Source organism: Argentina silus (genome assembly GCF_951799395.1).
Source record: "Argentina silus genome assembly, chromosome: Y".
NCBI classification, from domain to species: Eukaryota; Metazoa; Chordata; class Actinopteri; order Argentiniformes; family Argentinidae; genus Argentina; species Argentina silus.
In genome coordinates, this window is record NC_139654.1 from 15,652,274 (window position 1) to 15,675,971 (window position 23,698).

The window sequence follows — 23,698 nt, forward strand, 5'->3', positions numbered from 1 at the left end:
CTTTGTACGACCAACAAATACTTTCCTAACAATTTGGTCTTACAGCTCAATGCTAAAGATCCCAAGACTTTCAAGCCACTTTTTTCTTGAAAAAACATTTAGAACATGCTTCAGGATAGCTTACAAAAACTAGGATTACAGAATGCAGGTTCACTGTCACACATGGCAAACGCTGAAAAACGTTGAACCTCAATGCAAGACTCAAGCGATGCCTATCAGATAGATATATCACGTGTAATTATGAGGAAATGACCAGCAGTGTGATGTTACCATAACACTTGAACAGGTAACAAGAGGTAGAACACACAGCCATTTCCACACAATTGCACCTCCATGGTGGAGAGAAATCGATCTGATGCAGCTGTCAAGTCTTTGATCAGTTGTGACCAGCTCTCAGGGTCATATATATACACCTTTTTGCAAGGGAAACACGTGATCTTATCAGTGACACGCCCGCGACGTGTCATACCCATGTTTGAAACTAAACATTTTTAAAAATGTAACCATTTTTTAATTCCCCATTTTATTCTTCATTATTGAACACTTATTTTTATTCTTCATTATTGAACACATTACTACCACTAGAGTAGCAGCCTAACCATTTTTTAATTGCCTTTTTTTTTTAATTGCACATTTTAACCCTCAGTATTGAGCTTTTATTTTAAGCCTCATATGCAATAAACGTTTATAGTATGCGTGTCTAGATGTATGTATGCGGCATGAAGTCATCACGACACATCACACAGCACTTATCAGTGACAAACTTTAGCTGACCCTTGGTTGGTCTTCAGTCAGTTCAGGGCCCCTGGTTTCCTAGAAAGAGAAAAGGCCCCTAATCCAACCGTTCTAACGGTTCTATTTCCTTTGGGTGTGACCACATCCTCAAAAAACTGTCAAGTTCCTAAATCTAATTTCACAATCAGCAGAACACCTTGTCCTCTCACCAACGTCTCATTGTGCAAGCATCAACACCCACCACATCAGCCCAAAGGGGCGGGACTTATAATTTTCAAATATTATTTTTGATGATTAAATTCATGTGACGTCATCACCTTTTGACAGAAGGTGAATACTATATTCTCTCACAAAGACATAAAACATACATGAACACATTGTGGGAGTTAGTTGTAATGACTGGAGTACAGAGGACTCAAATGCACGACTCGGAGACAAAAACGTAAATCCAATAGAATAGTTTACTGTCAAAAAAGGTTCGGTACACAGGTAGGCAGTCAATAGGTAGGCAGATATTCCACGAGGGGGGAAGGCAAAGCAGGGTTTGGTACACAGGTAGGCAGTTCAAAAAGTCAGGCAGACAATCCGAAAAGGGGTGGGCAAAAAGCAAAGTCAGAAACACTACCAGAGATCAAAATAACCAGGAATACGCAACACTAGGAAAAAATGCTGGAACGCTTGACACAAGGTACAAAGACGAACTGGCACAGAGACAAGGGAACACAGACTAAATACACAGGGAAGGATGATGATGAACAGGACAAGCCAATCAGGGCGGGGTAGACAATCACACAGGCGGGAAACACACAAGGTGGCGAAGTGTCTGAAACGAGAGACAAGGTGAGTAACACAAAAATACAATACATGAAATAACATGGAACAGGGCGGGACGTTACATTAGTAGGATTGACTCCATCACAGGTTCTCTTCAAAATGAAAATTCTATGAAATAAAAAAATAAATAAAAACAAGGGTCATTCTAATCTCTGCAAATTAACAAAGGATAAAATGCATAAACAAATAATTGAATATTTATGGAGAAGAAATGGATTTCAAAGAATTTACAATGGATTTCACAGAATTTAAAATACCTCCAAAAACAGGGACACAATCTGTAGAGAACATGGGGGGGGGGGTGTCACAACCATACACAAACTCATTTCCCACTCCTAGGCTCCATTGGGGCCAAGACAGACTTCCAATTGGTCTTATCTGAGTCCTCATCACCAGAGACCCCTCAACAGACCCTGAACCAGACCTGAACAGTCATATACACACAAAACACATACAAAGGGATCTGTGCACATGTTTGACTCATTTCTTAAACACATTAGAAATGCCAAGGAATTACCTGTAAATGTATTTGGAATAGTGTGTGTAGTGCTTGCAATTTACTTATCTTTATCCTATCCTAAATGTGCTATTACAAGTCTTGCAACATTGCTTTATATTTTAATCACTTATTGTTTTGTATCATTCTCTCCTAAAATATGAAACAAAGACTTTGGCATTTGAAGACATGCATATGCCTATGAGAACATTTTAGGAATTATATCTTTATTTTTGGACTATCTGCATTTCACTGCAGCCAGTCCTGAAGGAGAGGTGAGATTTCTTCTCACCCAATCATGATTGAGGCTAGGACCAGTGCACATTTCAAACACGCCCATTCTCTTACTTAATTGCATAAAAGTAAAGTAAACTAAAACAGGGGCTTTTCTGTGGTCTTTGTGTTACACGGAACGTCTGAGGAACCAAATGACGGCACACAGAGAGATGGAATGTGTAGCCCGAAGGCGTATTTAATAATAACAAAAATAGGGAGAGGGGTAGAGGAGAGAAGGATAATCCAAGGGGTCGTCGGGGTCGGTCCAGGGTTCGTTCACGAGAGATCCAGTAGCTGAGAAGGGACAGGAAGAGAAGGATAATCCAAGGGGTCGTCAGGGTCCGGTCCGGGGTTCAGTAACGGGGAATCCAGTAACAGAGAGGGGTGGGGGTAAGGTCGATGTGCAGGGTAGGGCTGGGCCCATGGAAGGGGTAACGAGGGAGTCCGGGGGACGGGGACGAGGGTTTTGGAGGGGCACAGGAAAACAAGGTGAATCACAAGGAAAAAACAAAAATACTGCGTGGGGATACTTGGGAGAGTTGAAGCGTCTGCGGGTCTCGTGGGAAGATTACCATTCGACACAGTACGTTCTGGCGCCGTAGTGGAGTTCAGGCAGGGTTCTTATAGGGAGGTGATTGCCAATGGTTTGCAGGTGTGCTGATGGGTGATAGTGAACAGGTGCGCTGCCGACTGGGGCTGGGCGCTCCAGCAATGATCGGTGTGGCCTCGAGGTGGTGCCAGAGGGTTGGTAAGGGGGAGGGGCCGTAACACTTTGCCTTTTTTTTTTAAACTTTTGCCTTTACTCTGTTCAAATGATCCCCTCAAAAGGGGTCCTGAGATTATCCCTTCCGGGATGAGTGACCAGAGTGACCGTCAGCACAACAAGCTCCACGACTGAAAACATCCAGGAGGGTGTGTTCGACTCAAGCCTTGGAATCTGATCAATTCCGTAAATATTGACACCAATCGCTTTCTTCCTCCTTTAACTATTATGACATTGCAATGTTTCTCCAAACCATTACAATTATGATTGAAGTCATCTTTATTCATCTTTGCAAATTCCTTATGTGTTTCTTAGCGTAGCAATTCCATCTTGATAAATAAGTGTTGTTTCTCTTGCTTTGACAAATCCTGGCTCTATGAACAATTAAAGAACTTACTAAGATATTTGATGGACATCAAATACCCTTCATATTATTGATATGAGACTGAATGTTGAAGTAATTATTCTGTAAAAGAACAAATCAAGAGTTAATTTAAGAATCTCTGCTCAACATTCTTAGTGGTGCTCTCAGGTAATTACAATATTAATTTGAAATAGCAGCCAAATTAATAATTCCAAGTAATTAATTATCAAAAGTACACCTGTTACACAATCCCTTAAGAGGAGAAACCACTGTGAAGATTCCTATCCCTGCCACCCCTCTACTATAGTACACCAGATTCACCATGTTTAGTGAGCATAGAGAACGGCTAATTATTCACTGCAGCATAGCAGACCACCATTTAACTGTCTTTCATCATCCTACTGTAGTCCACAGACCCAGGGTTTACGGGGATTGAGAGGAAAGGACCTCAGTGCTTCTGATTGACACCAGAGCTAAAGCTAGATAACGCTAAGCATGGCTAATGCTAACGCCTGCTTTAATGTGAACCATTTGGCTACTGACTGTAGGTTTCATCGGAAACTCATGACCTACAATATATGTTAACCAAGTGTGTGTGTGTGGGGGGGGGGGGGGGGGCAGTATTTCTGCTGACAGCCCATTAGGTGGCATTTCCGAGCTACTGTGAGGTACTCCAGCTGCGATGCTTCACCACAGCAACAAGCAACAAACGACCCCCCCACCCCCATTACAGTCTACTGCTGGCCTGAGTCATCCCCAGCCTTTTCCCACATTCTGTCTGATGCTCCCGTGTTTCATGAAACAACAGAGAAGTCCAGCCCCAGTCACTGTCAAGGACGAGGGAAAGTTGACTAGCGCCCCGGGCGAGTGGGAATTAGAGACACACTCACTGTCAGGTGGTGAAGACAGACGGAGATGGAGAGGAAGTGAGAGAGAGAGGGAAAGTGGGACAGACAGAGAGAGGGGGGGGGAGAAGGGAAGGGGGTTGAAAGGGAGAGAAAAGAGAGGCAAAGATGGGAGGGAGTGGAAGAGAGAGGAGGGGTGAGATTGACAGAAAGAATGATACCATATAAATGAGAAAAAATGGGGGAGAGAGGGGGATGATGGGAGATGGAGAGGGGGTGAGAGAGGGACCCAGTCACAGGGGGAGGGAGGGAGACTTACCCAACCAGCTTCTGTTTAGGTAAACAGACCTAAAAACAGGAGGAACAGTGAAGAAGTCGACCACTGAGTTGACCTCCAGCCAGAACCACAGCTTATCATTGGCTGCAATGAACTATAGAGGGAAATGACAGAGCCAATATTCAACACCATTCAGATACAGTCAAATGTCACCATCAACATATGAACAAATCCCTTCAATCCCCATCATTTCCTTAGCATTCCTGACATGAAATCAATCAATCAGACTTTATTTGTACTGTATAGCACATTTCATCACATTTCAATTGCAATACAATGTGCTTTACATAAAATAACAGTATTACAGCAATAGAAGTTTGACATATGTGTGAATCATTTGAAAGCATGGATGATGTAAGCAGCTTATGAGTTTATTCTTTCATTAAGCATTTCAGATATGGACCGAGTGCTTTGGGATAAAGTCAGTGTTATTACAATAGTTTCTTCATTAGAGTGTGTGTGTGTTAAGGCTTTAGTATTACTTACCCGGAGACCAAAGTAGAGCAGGAAGAAGACGTTGAATGCCATGTCGATCTGTAACGTAAAATCTTTGTAGAAATTCTGACAGGATTCGATGGGACTGTGGGAGAGAAAAAAGAGGAATATTAGCATATTATCTGTACATACAGTAGCTCCTTCATTACAATATTACACATATCACAGCTCAAGGTAGTGCACACGTATCCAGTGCAATTTCACAGGTGTGGGATACTTAAAATAGAATTAGTCAAGACAAAGCAATACCTGTACACTGTTTGATGTTAAAACCATCAACACATTCAACATAGTGTGAGGGTATTCTGCTTTCTTTATAATATACTGTACATTTCCTAGAGAATCTATACAGTATAGCAAAGTGGAGTTAGCTAGCCTAGCATGTGTTGCTTAAGGAAAGGCAAATGATGAATAATGGTCTACAATCCATCTATTCTGTCACATAATCCATCTTTATGTTTAAAGTTTGATTAATCATCACAGAAGAGGATGCTTTTAACAAAGTAATAATAGTCAACATGCCATAACCATTCTTCTTCTGGTAGAATTACATTCTTGCATGACAAACAATGTGCCACACTGGGCTGAACAACAGAAACTAATATTCATTAAGGGGGGGTTGGTTACCTATGGGAATGTGTAGAGTGGCGCTTGAGCACCAGTCCATTAAAACAGTCAACAGTGAAAAATGGCCTGGATTCACAGCAAATGTAGAACCATAAACATATGACATGAGATGCCCATGGGGACGGAATGTGAGAAAGCATAATGCGGGTTTGAAAGGGTCCCAAGGGTAGAATAGAGGACATAATCATCTTCTAGTTAACATAAACATCTTCAATGAAGATCATCGATCAAAAAGGAGGACTTTATAGACAACCAAACATAAATGGAATGTACAGTACAAGGAAATCCAATAGCATAGGGATCTGTTGCTCTCATAGTAGGGGGGTCTATGAGTACAGTATATTTGGGGTTTGTTGGGAATAGCAATAGTCCTTCAGTTGTTTAATAATAATAGCTTTTTAAACCTTAAATAATACATGATTTAAGTAATAAAGTTCTCGAGGGGGGTGGGGGTGGTGCCGGGCAGACAAATTTGTATCTTGGGGATGTTTTGAAGAATGCAACAGTCTTCATGACGAATGCCTTGCCCACTTCCAAGCATATTGGAATGAATGTGTTTATATGGTAAGGGTTAAAACAGCCACAGAATGATTTAATTTACTCAAACGGCATTTTCTCATAAACTGCCATTGGGGCTGTGGACAGAGGTAAATACTTCTGACCCCTTACTGGCATTGATGTCTGAATACTCAATTATTTACTAGCTACTAACCTGCATAATGCAAACTCACAGGGAGGTAAAAAACAAAACAAAACAAAAAAAAACGTATGAATCATAGCCACAGATCTATAAATATATTGTCCACGGTTGACTAAACGTCATTTCCCATGTCTTTCTTTCACCATTTTGTTGGTTTGGGGCAGTAGCCTAAGCCTCATGTCCATCTCCAGATTAGAAGGAGAAAATGGATGAGATTCAATGAGAGCCAAATCAGATACAGTACACCTCAGTTTGGTTGTTGACCTCCCTCTGTGACAAACTCCCAGAGAGGAGTACAAAAGCCTTTGAATGGCCCCTCATACGCCGTGTTCTATCATCATCCTCATCATCGTCGTCGTCTAAGAACCCCAGGCAGATGCTTGGCGCTGTACACACGCACTCACCCCCTCATCCCTTGGCGGCGTGGGTAAAGTAAGTACTGTGTGTGTGTGTGTGTGCTCCCAAAGGTATTGGGGACAATTTGTCTTCTTCCAGGGCCTTATATAGCACACAGGGCTGCTTCTAGACCAAATTGAACTTGCCTGGAGATTCAAGTGCCTCTGGACTGAACTCTGGTCATCTTGTGTTTGCATTTGAGAGAGGCTTGTGTACACTAGGTGGCTCCAGTTGCTTTCTACAGGAGCTGAACTGCTGAAGACACACAGAGATGTTGACACACACACGCACGAACACATGCATGCACACACATACAGTACACACTCACTCTCTCACACACCCACGCCCTGAGGGGAGGCTGTAGAGCAGAGCAGGGTCAATTTCAGGACAGAAATGTTTCCTCATGTTAACCTCCTCTGCCCAGACATAATGCCTTCTGGTAAAGCAGGGAGATGAAACGCATCCGTTTAGAAGGTAACGGTGGACGTTGTGTCCTAAAAATACGCCAACACTTTAATTCAGTCAGCAGCACACAGCACTGCTCTTAACCTCTCCCTGACCTTGGTTATCTCCTGGAGCCACACCAAGGTTGCTTTCAGAGTACAACAATAAAAAACAACAACCATACTCAACAGCCGCGTACTGTTTCAAGGATGCCTAACATTTCCAAACAAAAGATGAATTGACAGTCATTTTCAAATCATTCTCTTGTTGTAATTCCTCTTTAAGACTAAGTGAGTGGGCGTCTACAGTGTGTGTGTGTGGAGGGGGCAGGGGTAAAACAAAAAAAAACAAAAAGAAAAAAAGAAGGCCAGGTGAGTACATTAGTTTAGTGGATTAGCACATTAGTGATTGATTCAAGCTGAGGCACCATTACTAAAATAAGAGTGATTTAGCACTTGCAAGGGCACTGGACAAATAAAAACTTTGTCCGAACACAATCACACCATTTGTACCTTCCTTTTTCACAAAACAGCCCATGCAGAGAGGCAGATTTGGGTGAACAAGATACTGCACTTACTGTAACAATTAGCTAGGCTATGTACCTGTGAGAAGAAGAATAGCTTAAAAACATTATTTTGCACACTTATTTTGCAACATATAACGGAAGCGAATCCTTTTCAGGAAGACAACGTGACTGTGGGGGGGACATGCAGCGTTCGGCCTGTAGAGGGAGCTACAGGACCGTGGCCAGGGTTGTGTCGGCGAGGCTTTGTTGCACACCTGTTGCAAATAAAGCCTCGTTGACTAGTGCTTAAGATGTGTGTGCCTCTGCTTTTTCAGTAGGTGGGCTGGGAACGACAGGAGTGGCTTCCGAGACAGACGACTGAAAAGTCGCAAGAACTTTGAGACGGGCTGAAAAGCCGATAAAGTGAATGTTTGTGCTAATAAACGGGACAAAATCCCTCACTACGATACTGCGTCTGCCTCTGTGTACAACGGACTTTGTTACATTGGCGCCCAACCTGGGACACAGAAATGGAGACGCGGGCGACGGCGATATCGAGGATATCCCTCATACTGGAGCAGCAGGCCATCCTGCAGCAGAGCCAGCAGGCCGCGGTGGGAGAGATGACAGCGGCGAGGGCTGAGGACCGTGCCCTCCTCCAGGACCTCGCCAGGGCCATCAAGCCGGCGCCGGAGACCGGGTCGGCACAAGGTCCCCCCAAGATCCATCTACAGAAAATGGGGGACCTGGACGACCCGGAGGCGTTCCTCGCGGTGTTTGAGGGGACGGCGAGGATGTGGCCGGACGGAGAGTGGGCCTACCATCTGCTGCCCCTCCTGTCAGGGGAGGCGCAGCTCGCGGCCCACAGCCTACCAGCGGCCGCCCAACGGGACTACCCGTCCCTGGGCCTCACACCGGAGGAGCACCGTCGCCGGTTCCTGGCCCTGACAATGGAGGAGGGGAGCCGGCCCTTCGCCTACGCCCAGCGGCTGCGGGACAGCGCGTGGCCGTGGCTGGACCCACGGAACAGCTCGGCGGAGAAGGTCCGGGTAGTTCTGGAACAATTCCTCACGGGGCTCCCGGCCCGAACCGCCGCCTGGGTCCAGTATCACCGCCCCCAGGATCTCGAGGCCGCCGTGGGACTAGCGGAGGACCATCTCTCCCTCCCACCGCGGGGGCTGCGATGCCCAACCCCGGCCCCGCGCCAGGGGGCGGGGGGCCGGCGCCCAGGAGGAGCCGAGGGACCGGAAGGGGAAAGGCCGGCGCCCGCCCCGAGGACGAGATGGCAGGGGCGCACCCGTCCAGAGCCAGCCCTGGCCCCACAGGTAGCACCCCGAGCGACAGGGGGGGTGTGTTGGCGATGCGGACGGCCGGGCCATGTGCAGGCCGAGTGCCCGGCGATGGAGGTGGGGCAGGTCGTCCGCATCGGCGACATACCGGGCCCTCCCCCCGGACCAGGAGCGGCGTATCGTGTTCCGGTAAGGATACAGCATGATACGCACCAGGCGTTCTTGGATTCGGGCTGCATGCAGTCCATGATCCAGGAGCGCCTGGTTCGGCCAGGGGCATTGTTGAAGGCGTCGAGGGTGTTGGTGAAGTGTGTGCATGGGGACGTTCCCGAATATCCGGTGGTCGCTATTGAAATTTATTATGAGGGAAAAAAACATAGTGTACAGGCGGCGGTTAGCCCACGCCTCACACATCCCCTGATTCTAGGTGTAGATTGGGAGGGGTTTCCTCAAGCGGTAAAGAGGGCTACCGGGATGCGTGCACGACAGCGAGGGAGGTGTGAGGCGTGTAATGTGCTCTGTGCTGAGGCGGCGCCTCGCGACACTGCCGGGGAGCCGGAGCCGGCGCCTCACCCCGAGATTTCCCCGCCGAACAATCCGCTGCTCGGCGACTTCCCCCTCGAGCAGTCTCGTGACGAGACCCTAAGATCGGCCTTTGACCAAGTGATAGCAATTGATGGTACTTTGATACGGCCAGACACAGTGCGCGCCCACCCCTATTTTGCGATTATCAGCGACAGGTTATATAGAGTAAGTCGTGACTCACATAGTCAGGAGGAAGTAACCCAGTTGTTGGTTCGCCGCAGCCGCCGCGAAATGGTCTTCCAGGCGGCTCATTTCAACCCCATGGCGGGCCATTTAGGGTATGATAAAACACTGAACCGTATAATGGCTCGATTTTATTGGCCGGGAATTCGGGCAGAGGTGCGTAGGTGGTGCGCTTCTTGTCGTGAATGTCAGTTGGTAAATCCCCCGGCCATTCCACGGGCCCCCTTGCGGCCCTTACCATTGGTCGAGAACCCATTCGACCGCATTGCGATGGATATTATCGGGCCATTTGACCGGAGTACGCAGGGATATCGATTTGTGTTGGTCTTGATAGATTACGCCACCCGATACCCCGAGGCAATACCGCTGCGCAATATCTCTGCCAGGAGTGTAGCGCAGGCATTGTTTCAAGTAATCTCCCGCGTGGGAATCCCGAAAGAGATTCTCACCGATCAGGGCACTAATTTTATGTCACGCACCCTCAAGGAACTGTATGGCTTGTTGAACATCAAGGCGATTCGAACCAGTGTTTACCACCCGGCCACTGATGGCCTTTGTGAGCGGTTCAATCGGACCTTGAAGTCAATGATCCGGAAGTTTGTACACGAGGATAGTCGGAATTGGCATAAATGGCTAGATCCCCTGTTGTTTGCGGTACGGGAAGTCCCCCAAGCTTCCACCGGGTTTTCCCCGTTTAAATTACTCTACGGGCGTAAGCCCCGGGGTGTCCTAGACCTTCTTAAAGAAAATTGGGAGGAAGGGTAAAAGTGAGATCCAATACGTCCTGGACTTGCGCACAAAGCTCCACGCTCTAGGGGTTATCTCACGCGAGCATTTGCTGCAAGCCCAGGAGCGTCAGAAACGCCTATACGACAGGGGAACTACCCTACGAGAATTGACACCGGGAGACAAGGTGCTCGTACTGTTACCCACCTCCAGCACGAAATTACTTGCGAAGTGGCAAGGGCCGTGGATTATGAGGTAGTACGCTCGGACCGGGGGGATAGCTTGCAGGTGTATCACGTCAATCTCCTAAAAAAATGGAACGACGTGGTCACTGTTGCTCTGGCTACAGTAATTCCAGAGAGAGAGGAGTTCGGTCCGGAAGTCCCAAAATCGAAAGTTAGCACTCCGGTCGGTATTGATAACCATCTCTCTGCTAGCCAGGCCACGGACGTTGCAGATTTGCAGGCTAAGTTCGCCGACGTGTTCTCTCCCCTGCCCGGTCGGACTACGCTCATCGACCACCATATAGAAACGCAGCCGGGTTTAACGGTGCGCACGCGTCCCTATAGGTTGCCGGTGCACAAACGAGACATTGTGTGCAGGGAGTTGGAAGCCATGCTGGAGCTGGGTGTGGTCGAGGAGTCCCGCAGTGATTGGTGTAGCCCCATCGTGCTTGTCAACAAGCCAGATGGGGCTATACGGTTCTGTGTGGATTATAGACGGGTTAATGCGGTCTCCAAGTTCGATGCTTATCCGATGCCCCGGGTTGACGAGCTCTTGGACCGGCTTGGTACGGCCAAGTACTTCACGACATTGGATTGCACGAAGGGATACTGGCAGATTCCACTCTCGCCGGTGTCCCGGGAGAAAACGGCATTCTCCACTCCGCTCGGGCTGTTCCAGTTCACAGTGCTCCCTTTCGGGTTGTTCGGAGCCCCAGCCACTTTTCAGCGCCTCATGGACCGTATTCTGCGGCCGCACTCTGCCTATGCTGCGGCCTACCTAGATGACATTGTCATTCACAGTGACACCTGGGCGCAGCATGTGCAGAGTGTGGCTGCTGTTCTGCGGTCCCTGAGGCAGGCGGCCAACCCGAAAAAGTGCGTGATCGGGCGGAGGGAGATCCGGTATCTGGGGTACCACTTGGGTCGGGGGGAGGTGCGGCCGCAGATTGAAAAGACTGCGGCCATCGCCGCCTCTCCTCGGCCTAAGACGAAGAAGGACGTGAGGGCCTTCCTGGGGCTGGCTGGCTATTACCGGCAGTTTGTGCCGGGGTTTTCAGAGCTGGCCAGTCCCTTGACGGACCTCACCCGGAAGGGTGCCCCGGATCCGGTCCAATGGTCGGGCCAGTGCCAGGGGTCGTTCGAGGCCCTTATGGGAGCTCTTTGTGGAGAAACGGTCCTGTATGCGCCTGATTTTAACCTCCCTTTCTCCCTACAGACGGACGCGTCGGATAGAGGGCTGGGAGCAGTGCTGACCCAGCTCGTGGAGGGGGCTGACCGGCCGGTGCTGTACCTGAGCCGCAAGCTTTCGGAGAGGGAGGGCCGGTACAGCACGGTGGAGAAGGAGTGCCTGGCCATCAAGTGGGCGGTCGGCGCCCTCTGCTACTACCTGCTGGGTCGCGCTTTCACCCTCTACTCCGACCATGCTCCCCTCCAGTGGCTCCACCGCATGAAGGATGTGAACGCGAGGATCACCCGGTGGTACCTCGCGTTGCAGCCCTTCAACTTTTCGGTCGTGCACAGACCGGGGGCGCAGATGGTCGTGGCAGACTTCCTCTCCCGTGCAGGGAGGGGGGAGTAGGTCGTCGGGTCCCCGGCCTGTGTCGGGCGGTGGGGGTATGTGGGGGGACATGCAGCGTTCGGCCTGTAGAGGGAGCTACAGGACCGTGGCCAGGGTTGTGTCGGCGAGGCTTCGTTGCACACCTGTTGCAAATGAAGTCTCGTTGGCTAGTGCTTTTAACGTGTGTGCCTTTGTCATTTCAGTAGGTGGGCTAGGAGCGAGAGGAGTTATTGCCGAGAGACGACTGGAAAGTCGCGAGGAGTGCGAGACAGGCTGAAAAGCCAAGAACGAATGTGTTTAATAAACGGGACGAAATCCCTCTCTAAAATACTGCGTCTGCCTCTGTGTACAACGGACATTGCTACAGTGTACAAGTGAGGATACAGTATGTACAGTTTATAGGAATACTGTAAGAGTAGTGCAATTGTCCGGGGGGGGTGCAGGGGTTGGTAGGTTGTCACCTAGGTGCAGAGTTGGAGTTCAGTAGGGTGACAGCCGCAGGGAAGAAGCTACCTCTGAACCTGCTGGTTCGGGTGCGGAGAGACCTGTAGTGCCTCCCGGAGGGAAGTGGGGTGAACAGTCTATGATTGGGGTGAGAAATGTCCTTGACGATGCTGCGTGCCTTACGCAAGCATCGTTTGCCCTGGACAGCCTCAATGGAGGGGAGTGAGGAACCGGTGATGCGTTGGGCAGTTTTCACCATCCTCTGCAGTGCTTTCCGGTCAGAGGCAGAGCAGTTGCCAAACCATACTGTGACACAGTTGGTGAGGATGCTCTCGATGGTGCAGCGGTAGAAGTTCACCAGGATCTGAGGAGACAGATGGACCTTCTTTAGTCTCCTCAGGAAGAAGAGACGCTGGTGAGCCTTCTTGATCAGGGTAGAGGTGTTGAGGGTCCAGGTGAGGGTCCTGGCTCTCATCCACTGATAAGCTCACGGACCTGGGTCTCAACACTTCCCTATGTAATTGGATCCTGGACTTTCTGACGGGTAGACCCCAGGTGGTGAAGGTAGGCAGCGTCACCTTATCCACTCTGACTCTCAACAGGGGGGTCCCCCAGGACTGTGTGCTCAGCGCCCTACTGTACTCCCTGTTCACCCACGACTGTGTGGCCACGCACAGCTCCAACTCCATTATCAAGTTTGCTGATGACACCACTGTGGTTGGCTTGATCACTAAAAACAACGAATCAGCCTACAGGGATGAGGTAAGAGTCCTGGCGGACTGGTGCCAAGATAACAACCTCTCTCTGAACATCAGTAAAACTAAGGAACTAATCGTGGAGGAAGAAGGGGGGGGGGGACCACGCCCCCATCCACATCGGCAGGGTTGCAGTGGAGAGAGTCACAGCAGCTTCAAGTTCCTTGGGGTCCACATCACCGAGGACTTAACATGGTCACACCACACCCAGTCTGTGATCAAGACGGCGTGCCAGCGCCTGTTTTTCCTCAGGCAGCTGAGGAAATTTGTTATGGACCCCCAGATCCTTACAAACTTCTACAGATGCACCACAGAGTGGTGAAAACGGCCCAGTCCATCATGGGCCGCGAACTACCAGCCATTACTAACTACCACCGTTACTCTGAGAGGTGCGAGAGGAACGCTGGGAAGATCATCAGGGACCCCAGCTACCCCAACCATGCCCTGTTCTCTCTGTTACCTTCTGGCAAAAGGCTCCGGAACAGTTTCTAACCCTAACCCCCCTTGAACTTGAGCTCAATACTTTCTTTGTGTCTTGGTCAGAGGGTGTTGTTTCGTGAGTACAGTAAACAGATCATGTGGTCTGTCTTTGTTTAATTTCTCTCTCTCCCTCTCTACCTCTCTCTCTATCTATCATTTACCATTGAGGGTAGAATATACAGTGCCTTCGGAAAGTATTCAGACCCCTTCACTTTTTCCACATTTTGTTGTGTTATAAACTCAATTTAAAATGGATTAAATTATAAATTATTTGCCATCAATCTACACACAATACCCCACAATACCCCAAAGTGAAAACAGGTTTTTAGAAATTTCTGTAAATTTATTCAAATTGAAATACAGAAATACCTCATGTACATAAGTATTCAGACCCTTTGCTATGACACTCTTAAAATGAGCAAAAATGCAAAAATGTCATCAACAAATCACTCAATACGTTGAATTGAGTCCATCTTAATGCAAGGATAATACTTCATGTAATTTTGGAATTAATATTTTTGTTTTTATATGATCTTAGGAAAGGGGTAGCTAATTTTTAACATGCAGTGACATGTTTCTCCTTTCCTATGGGAAAGTTAAATCTACTATTATTAAAATGTAATCTTTAATTATACATGTTATATGTATATATTTTTTTTTAAAAGGATCTGTTCCCTTTGCTTCTCTTTTATATCCATTCTGAATATTGGTCGGAGCCTGGGAATGGCATATGTGTGCATGCGTGTGTGTGCCCTATGATACAGGTTGGCAGACTGAGCGGTCCATATTCGAAGACCATGGCAGATCCACTGATATACTGCCTGTCTCGGTAACCATGGAAACTAACTTGCCTCCATTGACAACCATAGATGCAGATGTGTAGAGGAGAGGGGCATTACACCATTCAGATAACACAAGTAAAGGCATGATCACATATAGTATGGGATATAACCAATGTATGAACTATAGAGCGATATACATTGAAAAAAACATTGAAGGGGCCTGAAGGGGTCTGTACGTCACAAACTGTAAATACGGTCTGATTTTTACAGGTAAGGTAAATTGGCATTTACTGTTAATTAGCTACAGCGCTGATTTCTCTTTTGCTAGAAAAAAATATGCTGAAAGCTGTATTCTAATCTAGACAGAGCAACTCAGAGTCATGTTGTGGAGTTTACTTATTCAAAAACACAAAGAAGGACAAACAGTAAGATGGGTCATACTTACTCAGAAGAGTCAATAAAGTATATTCCAAGTGCTCCAATGCTGAGCGCGAAGACTAGCACAACCTGGAGAGAGAAAAGAGAGGAAGGGAAATAAAGATGAGTTTTATAATGCAAACATAGAGTAATAATACCTGCAAACAGAAACTCCACACATCATCATCGGTTAGGTAATTGCTTGTTTGATATAATACAAACAGTGAACACCAACTCATCAAAGTGCTATCTTCAATTTCCCTGTGCAGGGCACATAAGCACGCACGCTCGCACACACCAAATCTACACTCTGTAACATATGGTAATCAGAGGTGGGCTGAATGACATGGTAGACAACACTATTGTTATCTGTAAACAAGCAGTGACCAGTGGACATTTTTTTAAAAAGCCGGGGGTTAAATAATTAATGCCCACCTTCATCTTAGTCAATACAGCCCAATGAATGCACAGGATACAGTGTATGTAAGTAAAGTCGAGCGGGGGCCTACATACACAAGAGGGAAATAACATACAAAGAGGAAGTGCATTGTTTGGGGCCATAGATAGAGTGTTATAGCCTAATTACACTGACAGAGCCATACCGAGCTGAGCTGAGCCACAGAGATAGGAGCCAGAGGGTTCACTCAGCATCCATTTCCATCCGCAGTCTGTGGAAAAATAAGCACTGGGACGTTTTTTTCAATGCTGGAAAACAATAGGAAGCACCTTGTCCTGAACGGTTTTAGCTTAACGTGTGTAATGTCTAGGGTCTTACGTTCTCTTTGCCCTACAGGATGAAACATGTTAGCCTGTCTATACAGTATGTTAAAAACAAAAAAGTCTGAAGAGATACTCTGCCCTCGTGAATAATTCCCGATAATAAAAACATTTGTGACACAGTTTAAAATATCTACCCACTTACTCGCACTTCATTGTCCAGCTACTTTCACATATGTATATTATGAAAATATGAAACTGACAACCTGCCTGCAGAGGCTACTGCACATTGCTAGTTTCCAGATGGACAACGGCTACCATTGGATTTCAAGCCACGCAACCATCTTCTAATTCTAAAGAAAATTGGAGCTCAGTCAAGTTTATTTGTATAGCAGTTTTTACATAGACAAATGTCACAAAGTGCTTCACAACTAAATAATACTAAACAATATAAACAATAAATACAATACAATCAATATGATCTAACACCAAATCACAGACCCCCAGGAGTAAGCCAAGGAAAAAAACTCTCCTCAGGGAAGAAAAATATAGGGCACAGTGACGAGGGAAAAACTCCCTCAGAGGAAGAAACCTCCCGCCAGAGGGACATCAGGGGGTAGAGGGGGCAGCAGCATGAACCCGAGATGCCCAGAGCAAGGACTGCGACCATCCCAGCCCACACGGTACTGGGCCATACGCCTGCACTGGGAGGGCCTACAGCAGAGGCCCCAGCCAACCCAAGCCCGCACACTGGCCACACTGAATAGAATTTTCTGCATCACTAAATGATAAGAAATGGCTAATCTTAGATATGTTGCGGAGATTTTCGAGATGATTTTGACGTCTATCAAATGAAAGATCAGGGTCAATAGTAACGGCAAGGTTTTTTACTGCCTGCTTAGGAGTGATCGTGCAGCCGTCGAGACTGAGTGTCAGATCCGATAGTAGGTTTCTCTGTTTCTTCGGGCCAAGGATGAGCATCTCAATCTTGTCCTGCTGGGACCATATATACTGAAAAATGTATGCACTCACTGCAATGTAAGTCGCTTTGGATAAAAGCATCAGCTAAATGGCATATACAGTGGGGGAAATAATTATTTGATCCCCTGCTGATTTTGTTAGTTTGCCCGATTACAAAGAAATGAGCGGTCTATAATTTTTATGGTACTTTTATTTTAACAAATGGACACAGAATATCAACAAAAAAAGTCCAGAAAAACATATTATATAAAGTTATAAATTAATTTGCATTTGATCGAACGAAATAAGTATTTGATCCCCAAGCAAAACATGACTTAGTACTTGGTGGAGAAACCCTTGTTGGCAAGCACAGAAGTCAGACGTTTCTTGTAGTTGGTCACCAGGTTTGCACACATCTCAGGAGGGATTTTGGTCCACTCCTCTTTACAGATCCTCTCCAAATCCTCAAGGTTTCAAGGCTTTTGCTTGGCAACTCGAAGCTTCAGCTTCCTCCACAAATTTTCGATAGGATTAAGGTCTGGAGACTAGCTAGGCCACTCCATGACCTTAGTGTGCTTCTTCTTGAGCCACTCCTGTGTTGCCTTGGCCGTATGTTTTGGGTCATTGTCATGCAGGAAGACCCATCCACGACTCATCCTCAGTGCTCTGGCTGAGGGAAGGAGGTTCTCGTCCAAGATCTTACGGTACATGGCCCCGTCCATTGGCCCCTCAATGCAGTGAAGTCGTCCTGTACCCTTAGCAGAGAAACAACCCCAAAGCATAATGTTTCCACCTCCATGTTTGACGGTGGGGATGGTGTTCTTGGGATTGTAGCATTCAGCATTTCTCTCCCTCCAAACACGACGAGTCGAATTTATGCCAAAGAGTTCAATTTTGGTCTCATCTGACCACATCACCTTTTCCCAAGCCTTCTCTGAATCATTTAAGTGTTCATTGGCAAACTTCAGATGGGCCTGTACATGTGCCTTCTTGAGCAGGGGGACCTGCTTATATAATGTGTTTTTTCTGGACTTCTTTGTTGATATTCTGTCTCTATTTGTTAAAATAAAAGTACTATAAAAATTATAGACCGCTCATTTCTTTGTAATCAGGCAAACTAACAAAATCAGCAGGGGATCAAATAATTATTTCCCCCACTGTATTGTCCGAGTTGAGGAGTAGGAAGTTGCCCGCCATCCACTTTTTATGCATATGTATAAAGCAAGCTTCCAAAGTGTCCAACCGTGGTACTTCTCCTCGTGTAATCGAAATTTAGAGTTGAGTGTCATCTGCATAACAGTGAAAATGTACACTACGCTTACAAATAATATTGCCTAGGGGTAACATATACAGAGAAAACAGCAAAGGGCCTAGTACTGAGCCTTGCGGGACACCAAACTGGACCTTAGAGGGAGCTGAGGTTTTCTCATCTAGTAGAACAAACTGGTATTGGTTAGGTTGGATCTTAACCACTCTAACGCTAAACCAACAATATTCTCTAATCGTTCTAAAAGGACATTTTCATCAAAAGTATCAAAAGCTGCGCTTAAATCAAGAAGTACAAAGACAGACACATAGCTCTGGTCTGAAGCCAGCAATAGGTTATTAACTACTTTGACTAAAGCTGTCTCTGTGCTATGTTGGGGCCTAAAACCTGACTGCAGGGTCTCATGTATGTTATTCTGTTTCAGAAACGTAGTGAGCTGCTGGACTACTGCTTTTAAGTATTTTCAAGAGAAACGGCAAGTTAGATATAGGCCTATAGTTTTTAAGAGTTTCTGGATGCAGGTTTGGCTTCTTCAATAGAGGCTTAATGACTGCTACCTTAACCCTTGTGTGGTCTTCGGGTCAAATTGACCCGTTTTAAATTTTTACTTGAAGAAAAAATATACAAGGAAACAATTTTTCAACCTGAAACTCAATGGCCTTGGCTTATTTACTGTGAAGAACATGTCAAAGAAAAAAAAATCATTGAGTGCACATACTACACCCCCCCTACACATTTATGTCCTTCACAAGGTCTTCGGGTCAATTTGACCCGCATATACACAGAGACACACAGACTCACAGAAACATGCACACACACACTCACTCACACACATACAAACACACACACACACACAGAATCTGCACAATGTTGTTACAAAACATTCTGGGAAGCCAGAGGGAGGAGACCCTGAGAGACACCAGGGGACACAGGTGGTACTGGATATGTCACAGGGCCTCAGTGGCCACAACATCACTTGGGATAATTTTTTCACATCGTACAGCCCGGGACAGGAACTTCTCAAAAGAAAGCTGACAATGGGTGGAACAGTCAGAAAAAATATGACAGAGCTCCCACCTCAACTTCTAACTGTAAAGAACAGGCCAGTCCATTCCTCCCACTTTGTGTTTACGGCCAACATGGCCCTGGTATCCTACATACCCAAAAAGGGCAAAAATGTGATGCTTATGAGCACTGGTGACACCGCACATACAGAGGAGACAACATGTGCCCAGGAACCCAGCTTCTCTAGCCATAGTGAGGAGGGTGGAGGAGGCTCCTGCTGTCCCACCTGCACGACCCACACAACCACAACCTCCAGTGCCTGAAGTAAGTGTCCTGTTGTTGTTGTTGTTTATGTGTGCATGTATCTCTGTGTGTGTGTGTGTGTGTATGTTTCTGAGTATCTCTATGTATGTGGGTCAAATTGAAATTGACTATTAGAAGATGTGGTGGGAAAAAAATCCTGAACTAATAAAGTATTTTCATTATTCTAGATTGCAGCTGGTGGCAACAAGAGGAAGCACAGCGAGGTGTGTGAACCCTCAAAGGACTCAAAGACACAAACCACATGCAGAAACTGCTAAAAGTCCATCTGTAGTACACATACTCTCAAATTGTATGTATCCAATATTATTTCAGAATTGTTTGAAAGATGTATTTTTCAGTGTACTGTATTTCATTGACAGTGAATAAAGCAGTGTACATTTCGTTCATGTTTTGTGTTTCTATTTATTGTAAATCATCTCAAATTATTTTTGAGACATTTGAGAGATGTATTTCATATCCAGTGACTAAATCGATCTAAGTTTGGTTCTCGTGTTTCTATTGTCGTTCATCACCTGTATTTGCTTTTCACAGCTTTGATTATAATAAGATAAAGATGAAAATCAAATGAGAATATCTCCTCAAAAATAATAAACATCAATGAAAACATTGTTTCATTTCAACTTTTCAGAGATAAGCATTCCACCCAAGTCCTTATTATAGCAGATTTTTTACATAAATTATAACTTTATCACAAAAAACGAATTACACTTCCACTGTTAAATATGATCTAGCAGAGATTAATTGCAAATATTAATCATACATGTTATCTATATTGTTTGGAATTGAGATAAAGACAATATATGTTAAAGAGTTTTGAATGGAAATTTGTATTTTTGTATTGCTTTTAAAGCCCCAATAATGTCCCGGGTCAATTTGACCCGAAGACTTCCAAAGGGTCCAAAAAGTGAAGACAATACGAGGGTTAAGAGAACTAGGCACACCGCCAGAGGAGAGAGAACGATTAACAATATCTAGCATCGGAGCCCGTAGGACCGGTAAAAGTTATTTAACTAGCCTAGTAGGAATAGGGTCAAGTAAACAACTGGATGGCTTAGAGGACGTAATCAGTTTGCTGAATGTCTCAGGGCTAATATAATCAAAAGCTACCAACATTTCCTTATTTCTAACCATATCCTGGGCTGGCCTGGTTTACGCATCCACCACAGTCATTGAAACAGTGCGCCAGCACAGTATGGTTCAGATGGGCCCCTGTAATGTGTACAAAGCCTCTGTACAAAAAGGATAACAATACAACAGAAACTGACAAGAAAAACAGAAAGTAAATAATCCTTTATAATAAACCCTTTATTTGTCACGTACATACAAGTATACAGTGAAATGCAAAAGTGACAGTGCCACAGAGTAGTGCAACAGATAGACGGATAGAATAAAATAAAATAATAAAGTAATAAAATATATAAACAGTATGAACAGTATAAGCAGTATAAACAGCGGTGAAGCAATGTACGCAATGGAATGGCAATATACAATGGCAATGACAGGTTGCCAGTACAGATAATTACAGTGGAGGATGAGTCTGCAATGGATAATTATGTGTGTGCATATGTGTTATGATGTCAGTGGGTGTGTGAGTGACTTGAGGGTGGCACTGGTGGGGTCATCGTTGATGATTCTGATGGCATGGGGGAAGAAACTCAGTCTTAGTCTCTCTGTTCATGCTGCATGACAGCAAAGGCGTTTGCCTGACCGCAGCAGCTGGAACAGTTTTTCGGGTGGTGAGGGTCCTTCATTATCCTGTAGGCTCTGGTCCTACACCTCCTGGTGTACAGGACATGGAGAGGGGGGGTTGGAGCTCCCATGGTCTTTTCTGCCAGGCGTACCACCCTTTGCTGTCCTGGGCCGTGCTGTTACCGTACCAGACGGTGATGTTGCCAGCCAGGATGCTCTCCACAGCTCCAGAGTAGAAGGACTGAAGGATCCTCCAGGAGACTTTAAATTTCCTCAGCTGCCTGAGATGGAACAGGCGTTGCCTTGCCTTTCCCACCAGTGTACTGATGTGGGTAGTCCAGGTCAGGTCTTCTGTGATGTGGACTCCCAGGTATTTAAAACTGCTCACCCTGTCCACAGCAGTCCCACCGATGTCCAGCGGCGTGTAGGTCCTTGGATGTTGTGCTCTCCTGAAGTCCACAATCAGCTCCTTTGTCTTGGAGACATTCAGGATGAAGCTATTCTCCTGACACCAGAGTGACAGGCCCGCCACCTCGTCCAGGTAGGCTTCCTCATTGTTATCTGAGATCAGCCCCACCACAACTGTGTCGTCCGCAAACTTGATGATGGAGTTGTCGCTGGACTTAGCCACACAATCGTGGGTGTACAGGGAGTAGAGGAGGGGACTAAGGACGCAGCCCTGGGGGGACCCTGTGCTCAGGATGAGTATGCTGGAGGTGTGTCTACCCACCCTGACCACCTGTGGCCTGGCCGTCACGAAGTCCAGGATCCAGGCACACAGGGGAATGTTTAGTCCTAATCCAATCATCTTTTCAGCCAGTCTGGTGGGGACTATGGTATTGAACGCTGAGCTGTAATCTATGAACAGCATTCTCAAATAGCCCCCCATCTGACTGTCAAGGTGAGAGAGAGTGGTGTGGAGGACCTGGGAGACTGCATCGTCCGTGGATCTATTTGGTCTGTAAGAAAACACATAAAAGCTAAAAAAACGCACAGCCTCCGCGGAGCTCTCACAACGGCGACCGGCATCGGCGGCGCCATTTACTAAACATCTCACAGATTTCATGTATAACCTTTGTCCACACTGGGGTAGAGGAACCCCACAATCCCGGTGTGAACCAAGCGCTACATAATTTTGACAAGTGGTAAAGGCAAATTCCTCATGTCCTTCCTCAATAAAAAGGCTGCCAGACCGCAGAGAACCCATTGTATCTGTTTCTTAAAACATATGTGATTTTTGCTAATTTCAGATATTGAGAGGGGGGAATCTGACTTCCACGTATTTTTTTCAACAGAGATTCACATCTGTGAAATTCCATTAAAGAGTCCAGGATCCCATGGGAATTAAGTTCCTAAAATGTCAGTTCAAGTTTCACAGATATCACGCCAAAATGGTTAAATTCTAGTACACTGCCAGATGCAATGTAGTTGAAGTGCCCTCTGTTGTGCCACATCTGATATAACAGGGTTATACCTGAAGGGTCGGGGAAAAGTGGTCTTAGGTCAACTTAAGAGTTTGGTGCCCCCACAGCCATTGGAAGTAAATAAAGGCCTAGAATATTGAAGCGGGGCTTTAGTGAGTCTGACTTTGGTGTATTATTGCTCTGTTTGACATATTTTGCTTCAACAATGTAGTTAACTTTTGATAACAGAACACAGTCTCTTTGTATGTGAGGGTGAAGTCGTATGCAGGTGTCCAGCATTAATTAGAGAAGTTTTATTCCCTAATGTTATCTCGTGGGACCCGGAGAGTTTGTGGTCCGTAGAGCCTGGCACAGGGCAAGATAAGACGGGGTGAAGAAGTAGCTCATTATTTGGTCAAGCACGTGACTTCATACGTAAAATGTAAATGTTCATAACCTGCAAGAAATGTATGTAAATAGCTCACTGTTGATTTGAAACCCAAAACCTGTTACGGTGTTCTAATATGATATGATTTAGATTCCTCCAATAAAAAAAGACCAATCAGTGCAACGCTAAATCTGACGTAGAACCAGGTATAACTGTGAAGACCACTTAATAATACATCACGTGTATAGCGCTTTCTCATGGACTTAAAGCGCTTAACATGTCAAGAATATGAAAATAAATAATAATAAATATAGGAGGACAGTCACAGAACATACATAACATAGGGCCCTATACATTGAAAGCCTGCCTGAACAGGTGAGTTTTTAGCAAGGTCTTAAAAGAGTCAATACTGTCAGCAGCTCTGACAGTGTGGGGGAGAGCATTTCACAGGCAAGGAGCAGCAGATGAGAAAGCCCTGTCACCCATAGTGCGGAGTCTGGTTCTGGGGACAGTGAGGAGGCCAGAGTCAGACAGATAGGCTGGGGCAGAGCCATGTAGGGCCTTATAAGTGAGGAGCAGAACTCTGAAGTCAATCCTTTGATGGACAAGAAGCCAGTGGAGGTCCTGGAGTACAGAGGCGATGTGATGGCGAGTGGGGGTGGATGTGAGAAGATGGGCAGCAGAG

The 23,698-nt window shown here is 46.1% G+C and overlaps 1 protein-coding gene across 1 annotated transcript in view; it reads right to left on the reverse strand.

The window, feature by feature from the left end:
* LOC310824004 (calcium-activated potassium channel subunit alpha-1a-like) overlaps nt 1-23,698 on the reverse strand; it is a gene marked incomplete at both ends in the record, with an annotated part of 253,970 nt that overhangs the window by 117,996 nt on the left and 112,276 nt on the right. The window contains 5 exons of the mRNA XM_083696912.1: nt 1,827-1,847; nt 1,989-1,993; nt 4,633-4,744; nt 5,137-5,230; nt 15,289-15,350. Of these exons, the coding sequence (XP_083553038.1) occupies nt 1,827-1,847; nt 1,989-1,993; nt 4,633-4,744; nt 5,137-5,230; nt 15,289-15,350 (294 nt within the window). The remainder of the gene's footprint in view (nt 1-1,826; nt 1,848-1,988; nt 1,994-4,632; nt 4,745-5,136; nt 5,231-15,288; nt 15,351-23,698) is intronic.